Genomic DNA, 9,899 nt, shown 5'->3' on the forward strand with positions numbered 1-9,899 from the left:
TATATAAAGTCCTATTAAATGTAGTATTCCTTAGAGTAGTGAGACATAAGTGCAGCATTAGGTAGGAGGTATGTCTATGTGCCTTTCTTCTCTTCTGGATACTGGTGATTCTGAGAAGAGTGTGGGGCTGCTTCTGTCCAGGTTCTCTGCTCTCCTGTGTACCTTCCTAATTCAGTCTAAGGCTGTTACACTGGGAAATGGCTTCTTGAATATTTTCTCCTAGTGGAACTGTTATCAAAAAGGAGTAGAAATAGTTATCAGAGTCCAGTTCAATGCATTTTAAACTTGTTGTCTTAGTTTTCTAAAGAAGTTTAATGGTTTTAATTCTATTTTCTCCTTTTTAAAAGTAACTACAGCTTGCCAGACTTAAAATGTACAAGAGAGTCTGCCTTCATTTAATATGTAGGGTTTCATTTTTTTTTTATAGAATCAGTGGATTTTATATGTGTTTGTGAGTTTTAAACCAAGGTGACTGCTAAGGAACCTTCCTCATGGGTACTTTGTTTTAGGTTCAAAGACACGATTATAAATGCCAAGTACGGAGGGCACACGGAGGCAGTGCGCCGGCTGCTAGGCCAGCTCCCCATCAGTGCCCAGTCTTACAGTGGGAGCCCTTATCTGGATTTGTCTCTCTTCAGCTACGATGACAAGTGGGTGTCAGTCATGGAGCGACCCAAGACTTGCGGAGATCACCCTATCAGGTACTTTGCTCACCACCACAGCTGCAAACTGCTCTAGGTGAAAGGTGGTTTGCTTTCTCTTTTTCCTCTCCCTGACATCAGGTCATCGTGACTGTCTGCCTCCACTTGTACACAGGCTAGATTGAAAGGGCAGGCTATTTCCATCCTGTGGGGAGAGCTTTGATCACTTAGGTGTTATGCTCATAAATTAGCTACTACTGCTCTTGGCGTCCCATGAAAACCAATTCAAAACTTAATTCAGACAAGTGCTGTCTCCTTTTAAAAGTACCCACAGAAAGGAGCTGTATTTTCTATTTATGATGACCTAAACCATTCTGTAACAGTTTTTGTATCAAGTACATCTGCTCAAATTATTTATGTTACTTAGTAGTAAAAGTAGCAGAAACTGTTTCTGCTGGAATCTTAAAGCTAGCCCCTTAGAGGCATCCCTCTCCTAAAAGTCACACCTATCCCTCCACATCTGGAACCTGTGCTATAGTTGGTACCAGGAAGAGGAACTAGCCCTGTCTCTAGTGGGGTTGTCTTGGCGGGGAGGGTTTGTGTTCTTGGAGCCCTAAGCTGCAGCTTGGAAGGTTTTTTTTTTTTTTTTTGCATGGAAACAGTGATTTTTTTTTTTTCCTCCCTCTCCCTTCCCTCTCTCTCCAAGCTGGTCTCAACTTAGTGAGAAGCCAAGGATGACCTTGAACTCCTCAACCCCCAGCTGAGAGGATGGGCATCCCCTATCACACACAGCTGTTTAGATTTATTTTTGTTGTCCAGCTTCATTCTTTATTAAATGGATCTGGATAGCATAGTGTACAATTAATCACCATTCATAATCTTTCCTACTGCAATAAAATTCCAAAGCTCAGTTGAAAGAATTTTGTTTTATTCTGGAAAGTTTTATATCTATACAAAAAAGTCAAGAGTATCAGGACTTTGTGTACCCATCACCTAGCTTCAAAGGTTAGCTTTCATAAACCTGTTGTGGTGGTGCACACCTGTAATCCCAGCACTTGGGAGGTGGAGGCAGGAGCATCAGGAGTTCAAAGTCATTACCAGCTACTTAGCAAGTTCAAGGCCAGCCTGAGATACGTGAGACCCCCGCCTCAAAACAAATAGACACTTACTAATATCACCAAATATCTAATCAGATTTCCCATTTCCCTATTGCCCTATGATTATTCTCTGCACAATTCCTTTTTTGACTCAGTCTTACACATGTGGCCACTCCCCTTAACATCTTCCTCATTCTACAGGTTTACTCCCTCTGTTTTCCTTGCTGTGAGATCCATTCAAGACACCAGGTTGTTCATCCTGTAATGTTCCCCACATTCTAGATTTTGTTCATTTCATCCCTGGGTAGTGTTGACTGTAGTTCTCATTCCCCCTTCCCCCTTTTTTCCCCTATAAACTGGTAGTTAGACTTAAAAGCATAAACAACTCACTTTAAATTATAAACCTGTGTATGTTGGGAACTATGCAGGTAGGTTAATGTGCTTTTTACACATAAAAGCACATAATGGGCCTCATTGACTGATATAGTCAAGTAGACACATTTCTGCCCTTGCTTCCTTCCCTGCCTTTCTAATTTGAGAAGAGGAGCCTAGGTAACACACCTGCAATGCCATTACCTGTGACTTCAGAGGCTTCTCTTATCATTCTTTTGTGTTTTTAACTTAAAATGAGAAATGGAAGGCACTGAGGGCATTGGCAGAGGCAGTGCTGTCATTCTGACACTTTCATTGTAGGTTCCATTCTGGTCTTTGTCGTGCATGTTTATGTATGTTTGTGTTGTAGCTGGCAGTCATAGTGGGCATCCTTTTCTGTAGTCTGCTTTAAGAATGTTTTCCATCTAGTTACACAGTCCTCACAGTTACAGTCCTGACACTGATATAGTATTCCATCAAGTAGATGTGTCATAATTTATTCAACTGTCTGCTTATTACTGAGCATTTATTTGTATGCATTTTTACATTATAATAAATTTGATAATGTCATGTTAATATTTCATTTAAATTAAATACTGAGGATATGAATTTTGGGGAATGGGATTATTTCATCAAAAACAATTACTCTTTAGGTTTGTTTCTATATTTGCTTTCCAAAAAGGAAAATCACAGAGCTTTTTAGCTCAGGGCTATTCATTTTCTGGAATTTGCCCTGATTCAGCCTTCAGCCTGTTTGTTTATCATCTCCAATTTCCCAAACCACAAGTCATTTAGAACATCTTTAGTCTCACTGTTTGAGATGAAAAATTCTAAACCAAACATTCCTAGCCCCATTATGTGAGAAATAAGAACTTTCAAAGGAAATTTATTACTTTCTGTGTTGTTTTGAGACAGAGTCTCATGTAGCACAGGCTGGCCTTGAACTCCTGGTCCTCCTTCCTCTACTTCCCAAGTGTTGGGATTACAGGTCTGCACCACCAAACCTGTTGCAAGAATTCTTAAAACTGAAAAAGAAAAAAAAAAATTTTTTTTTTTTGGTCTTTTTAAGACAGGGTCTCCCTGTAGCCCCAGCTAGCCTGCAACTCACTATGTAACCCAGGCTGGCCTTGAACTCATAGATATCTGCCTGCCTCTGCCTCCCGAGTGCTGGGATCAAAGGTGTGCACTGCCATGCCTGGCAAAACTGAAAAATTTTAAGATAGAGCCTAAAGCTCAATTGTTCTGTGCAGTAGTGGCCACTAGCCACTTGCAGCTGTTGAGTAGTGGTACAAGGTGAGACCAAGTAGAGTTGTGTGCAGGTATCGAGTGCACATCAGATTCCAAAGAGTTAGTGAAAGAGAAGGAACGGCAGTATCTTGTGAATGTTTTGTAGTGATGATCGGTTGAAATGATAATATTTTGGATATACTAGATTAAATAAAATATATTATAAAACATCTTTTTTGACTTTTTAAATAATGTGTCTATGTAAAAACTTATTACACATGTAGATTTTAAATTTGCAGCTAGCATCTCATTTCTAGCTCTGGTTCAGATAGTCTTTAGACAGGTGCTTCTGGAAGTGGGGAGGTTATAGAGTATTATTAAGGATCATCTTGAGAAAGAGAAGTGACAGACTACTCAGGATAACAGTTAATTTTATGGTCCCTCTGCCTCTAAAATAAGCTTATTGGAAAAGTTGAAGCTGCTAGCCTGGGACTGATGTAAGAGGGAGTTCATTCATCACGTAAACCAATGAGTCCCACCCCCACCCCCACCCCCACCGCCGCTGTCCAGATTTCAAGGTGGTGGTAATATCACACTGCCTTTTTTTGTCTCCTTTTTCTGTTTAGGTTCTATGCCCGGGACTCTGGCCTGCTCAAGTTTGAGATTCAGGCAGGCTTATTGGGCCGCCCCATCAACCACACAGTGCGACGCCTCGTTGCCTTCACCTTTCACCCTTTTGAGCCTTTTGCTATTTCTGTGCAGAGGACTAATGCGGAGTATGTCGTCAACTTCCATATGCGACACTGCTGCACCTAGCTGCCTCATCACAACCATGCCTCTGGCCTTCTAGGACTTTGCCCCCTGCTTGTCTCAGTGGATTCGAGCAAAAGCTGCTGGCTGCTAGCTTTTGGGGTTCCAGACCAATATACCTCCATGGGACAGAGCCAGAGAGGAGCTGGGGGTAGGGGAGCACAACCTAGTGGGACTTTGCTGTTGTATACAATACTGCTACTGATCTTTTATTTTATTTTATTTTTTCTTTTTGAGACAGGGTCTTCCTGTAGCCCCAGCTGGCCTGGAACTGTTTAGACCAGGCTGGCCTCGATCTCACAGAAATCCGTGTCTCTGCCTCCCAAGTGCTGGGATCAAAGGCGTCCACCACAATGCCTGGTGTTGATCGATCAATTTTTAAAGTTACCTTGCTTTTCCCTTTGGGAATGCCCAGCATTAATTAAGTCCATTTAATTTTGTTTACTTAGCAGTTTATGACTGTGAAGGTAAAAGCATTACGTCTTTCCCCCTCGATGTCACTTCTTTGGCATTATGGTCTGCAGCCTGTAGCAGATAAATGCTGTTTATTCATGAGAAGTATGTATCTTTTCCATTTCTCCAGTGAGCAGGGCTGTCTTTGTAAGAGAAAAATAAAGCCTTGGTATTTTCTTATATAACTGTCTTCTGCTTGATGTTTCCCTCACACCAGTGCTTTTTGGATACTTGGGTTTGGAGAGGGACTATGAGAGAAATGAGAGGCCCTGGATGCAGCAGCTGCTCCTGAGAGCACTAAGTGGCAAGTACCAGTGTGGAAGGCAGTCATTTGTCAGCATTGTTTCCTTCCCAAGGGCTTTCTGCTTGTAATCATTAGTGCTGGAGAAGTGGAGGTAATCACACATCCTCATGTGGAAGCATGCTTGCATCTGCTGCTGGTGTCCTGCTGGTGAGAGAGCAGGCAGCCCTTGTGAGCCTTGGCAGAAACAAACACTGTGGCACGTACTCATACTGTCCTTTGGGTAGTGGGAACTGGCAAGCTCTGTGTGTCCCTAAAGAGATCAAACTGGTTGTCCCTGGGTGACTGAGCTGTCACAGCTATCTTACAGATACCCCCTGGCCCCTAGACTATACCCATCTGTCACATCCTCAACTAGTCCCCTCCAGAGGCTCATCAGCCTGTTTATATTTCTGCATAATGTATCCCCCGTAATAGAATCAGCTTGTTTAGAAACATCTGCCTTAGAAGTTACCTTTGAATGTTGGGTACCAGAGCAAATTATAAAAGGAACCATGGATACAAACAGCTGGATCCTGTATTCCCTCGGCCAGACTTCCTCTGAGAACATAAGAAATGTGATGAGATGCTGATCCCCACTAAAAAGTTCTGATGATATCATCTTCAGTACTGAGTAGCTAAATTTATTCTCAGCCTTCAGTACAAGATTTGAGCACCTACCATGAGTCAGGACGTGGACACTAGCAAGATGCTAAGAATGAGTGACATAAAGAGGTGGCGCTTAGTAATACAACACAGAAAAGCTCTTACAGAGGGTCTCTGAGGACCCTGAGGGAGGTGAAGGAGAAACAAGACAATGAATACTAGGGAAGGGCCACTGGAACTGGCTCAGCAGGAATGGGTTGTGTAGCCCAGAATGATGCCACCCACATTTAGGATGGGAATTCCCACGTCAGTTAACCTTATCTAGAAACTGTTGCAGACCTGTCCAGAAGTTTGTCTTCTCGGTGGTTCTAGATCCTGTCAGGTTGACAGTATTATCACACTCTGTGTATTACTTTTCTTGTTACTGCAACCAAATACCTGTGCAAAGCGACTTAGGGGAAGAAGGATTTGTTATAGTTGATGGTTACATGATGAGGAAGCATGGTGGCGTTCATGGGGCTGGAGTAGATTCTGCATGTGAGGCAGCTTGTTCTCATCTTAGAAGCCAACCAGGAAACAGATACCTTGGGTAGGAACTGGCCAGCTATAATTCCCATTCTTTATAGCCCTGATGTGCCAGGTAGACCTCATATGCAAAAAGTTCCATAGCCTCTGAAAATGGTGCTACCAGCTGGGGACCCAGTATACAAGTGTATGAGCCCGTGAGGGACATTTTACACCCAAACTATAACATCCCTGCCTCTGACGGGGCAAATAATTTAGTCAGTGAGTGGTTCTACCACACATAGCCATCTAAGGACCCCATATGTCTTACGTCTTGTTTCTCTGCTGTCCCCTGTGGCATCATCCTGGATTGAGTTGAGGTAAGGGTAAGAGTGTGGAGGAGGCTCTGCTTGGTTATAGGCCCCTGTTCATCAGTGACATACATCACTTCTGTACACATCCCATTGGAGTGGTCCTAACCATATGGATATGCATAAGAAACGAGAGCCTGAGAACTGTCATATGCCTCGCTAGCCATGTGCTGAATGTTCTGTTCAGGGGAAGAAAGACAGCTTTGGTAGACAAGTAGCCATTTCTGGAACATGAGCTTCATTAGCCGTCACTTCCCCTCAGGTCCTTTCTTTCCTTATTCAGCCCAGGTGGCTTGGTGTGTTAATAGCAATGCTGTCTTGCCAATACCTTTGACCTCCTTACCACTCTGCTTCCTTCATAGTAGACTGGATAAACTGCATCTCTGGGTGTTGAACATCTGAAAATTGTATCTGTTCTGAAATTCATGGCCACAACCCTAAAATGGGCCTCAGCAATGCTGCACAAGCCTTATGTTCTCTCCTTGTCTGTTTCCCACCCCTTGAAATTGCTATTTTCCACCTTTTTCTGCCTCTCAAAAATTCCTTGTTTCTCAGTTCATCACCTTGCCTGCCCCTCCACATCAAGATTGAAACCATTTCCTTTCTTTAGCATGCCAACCATGGGGCACATCTGTTCTTGTTCCCTACTTTGCCTTCTGTTTCAGTGAATGAAGTATCCTGGCCTCCCTCAAACTGCCCCCACCCCCACCTGCCCAATGAATGCCAGCTCCTTTGAACATCTTAAAGACACTGGACTTTGTGTGGTGTACAATCATTTTCTCCCTCTTGCATCATCTTCCTCTGGACAGCTAATCTTCATTAACATTTGTTCTAGATCACGTGTCTAGATCTAGATCTAGGATCTTCTACCTTTTTGTTTTGTTTTGTTTTTAGTTTTTTTGAGGTAGGGTCTCACTATGTAGCCATAATTGGCCTGGAACTCACTATGTAGACCAGGCTGGTCTCAACTCATGGAGATCCTGTCTCCACCTCCTGAGTGCCTGGATTAAAGGCATGTATCACCACATCCTAGCAGGATCTTGTCCTCACACATTCCTGCTTTAAACCCTTCCATTCCTTTAGCTACTGCCCATTTCTCTGCCAACGTTCATAGGAAAACTTATCAAAAGAGCTGTCTAAATGTTTTCACTTCTCTGTCTTTTTCCGACTCTGAAGGGGTTGCTGTTGCCACCACTCACTGAAACTGCATTGTCTGGGTCACTAGTGATGTCATGTTGCCAGTGGGCACTTCTGTGTTTCTCCACCTCCCAGTGCTGGACATGGGTGATTTTGCTCTGAATTAAGAAATACTTGGAGCTGGGTATGATGATGCACACCTGTAATCCAGTATTTGTGAGGTTGAGGTAGGAGGGCTGAGATATTCAGGCAAGCCTGCAGCATATAGACTGTTGTAGAGAAAAACATCCAAAAATGGATAAGAGCAAAATTCCTACACTTTAACAACCCAGCCATGACCATTTGGCACCTGACTCATGATGCCTTACAGACATTTGGAGCCTAACTTCTAATGACCCACAGTGGTTTTACACAAATGGCCAGTCTCAAGAAAAACAGTGTATACTGTAAAATTTAGTACATAACAAGATATTAAGAGGTCTGCCCGTCTCTTCAGATATGGGCCCACACAGGACTCCCACTGTCGGAGTTTCATATCTGGTTGCTCTGGTAAAATACCCTTACAAAAGCAACGTTAAGGGAGAAAGGCTGTGTTGTGCTTATAAGTCCAAGTTACAGTCTGTCATTATAGGGAAGTCAAGGCAGGAGCTTGAAGCAGCTCGTCACATCCAGTCGAGATCAGGGAGAGAATGAGTGCATGCTTGCTTATTGCTCACCTCACTTTCTCAAGCTCTGCAAAGTTTTTATTAAAATTTGCGGGTTAACTTTTCACCAGTCTGCTCTGGCATGCTTCTAATAATGTCAGAATGACCTGGATCCATGACAGCCAATGCATAGACTCTGTAGTGTTTTCCACATGCTGTGCCCAATTCAATATTATTGCCACTGTGGTGATGGGCACTGGTTTTGACCAACATGGCATAGTATTCTATTTCAGATTTTCTTAAAGCTGGGCAGTTGTTGGCGAGGATGACCATTTGGCCTTGCCGTGTCTGATCATCTTCAGAGTCTGCTTATACTCCAGCATGTACTTTCCACTTTTCATAACAAGCTGGAGCCCAGAGTTGATCGGCTCCAGAGACTTTTTCATCTTTGCAGCCACCATCTTCCTGCCTTAGGTGCAGATGGCCCCCAACCAAGAGCAGCTGCCAAGATGGCCAAGGGCGTGAAAGCACTTTCTGTATTATCTGGTCCACAACTCCAAGCCTAATGTGGCACAGTAGGCAGGTCACTTACATCAATTAACATAATTAAGGTAATTTCCCCATATACATGCCAACAGGCCAATTTGAGCTAGACAGTCCCTCCTTGATACTTTTCCCAGGTGATTCTAGATTGTGTCAAGTTGACACTTAAAACCATTGTGGCTGGAGAGATGGCTCAGTGTTAAAGAGCACATACTACTCTTCTGGGGAAACCTGAGTTCAGTTCCTAGTGACCATATCAGGAAGCTAAAAACCATCTGTAACTGCAATTTCTGGGGGATCCAACACCTCTGGCTTCTGTGGGCACCTGCATTCATGAACATAACTCCCCCCCACACACACACATATTCACACAATTAAAAATAAATAAATAAAAACTAACTATTGCACTCATGATGTGATAATAAAATTAAATAACTTCCTCCTCAACTGCTGTAAAAGGACTTCTGCCTCTCCCAGTGGCACAATTCTCTCTCAGGGGACTTTCCTTGCCGTGTATTTGAATAAATTCTGTCTTTTTGCACCTTGGCTAATTCTGCACACGTCATTGGCCACACACCATTCTATACACTGTTTGGCTGGGCGCCTAGCTCATCAACAGAAACACCCACCCAGTTTTGGTTTCCAGGACAGCATGTTTCTGTTTTCTGTCCTGATTCTTCTTTCTTGGTCCCTTTCCTGGCTTCTCTAAGCTCTATCTTTACATGTTGGAATGGTTCAGCACTAGACTTTGGATTTGTACCTCTTTCTCTTTCTCATTTTCTTGGGTTGATTCTTTTCTCTTTTCCTATGATTTTAAATTCTACTTATAGACCATTGGCCCTCAAAGCTATAACTTTAGCCCTAGCTCCTTTCTTGAGCTCCTGTTTCATATAGCTCCTGATTTACATGAGAGCTTCATTTGGATATCTGTAGACTTTTCAAAAGTAGTATGTCCCTAATACCATTTAATTTCTGTACCCACCTTCTACCTATTTTTTTCCTCAAGATTTCCTATATGGAACCTGGTGTGTTGGCACATGTGTATAATCCCAGCACTTAGACTGAGGCAGGAGGATCAAGAGTTCAAGGCCAGTCTCAGCTACATAGTGAACTTGTGGCTAGCCTGGGCTACATGAGACCCTGTTTCAAAAAACAATGTTGCATATGGCTTCAAAGTCTATTCCCATTGACTTGAGCCTGAATATTAGAAATTA

At 43.0% G+C, this 9,899-nt stretch overlaps 1 protein-coding gene and 1 pseudogene across 1 annotated transcript in view; one reads left to right on the forward strand and one right to left on the reverse strand.

Moving 5' to 3' along the window:
• Det1 (DET1 partner of COP1 E3 ubiquitin ligase) overlaps nucleotides 1–4,782 on the forward strand; it is a 22,727-nt gene extending 17,945 nt beyond the window's left edge. The window contains exons 4-5 of the mRNA XM_008852844.3: nucleotides 510–701; nucleotides 3,964–4,782. Of these exons, the coding sequence (XP_008851066.1) occupies nucleotides 510–701; nucleotides 3,964–4,153 (382 nt within the window). The 3' untranslated portion in view covers nucleotides 4,154–4,782. The remainder of the gene's footprint in view (nucleotides 1–509; nucleotides 702–3,963) is intronic.
• A 3,462-nt stretch (nucleotides 4,783–8,244) lies between these two features.
• Nucleotides 8,245–8,603, reverse strand: LOC103749938 (annotated as a pseudogene).
• Between the last annotated feature and the right edge of the window lie 1,296 nt (nucleotides 8,604–9,899).

The sequence above is a fragment of the Nannospalax galili genome, unplaced genomic scaffold, assembly GCF_000622305.1.
Source record: "Nannospalax galili isolate Female #2095 unplaced genomic scaffold, S.galili_v1.0 scaffold185, whole genome shotgun sequence".
NCBI classification, from domain to species: Eukaryota; Metazoa; Chordata; class Mammalia; order Rodentia; family Spalacidae; genus Nannospalax; species Nannospalax galili.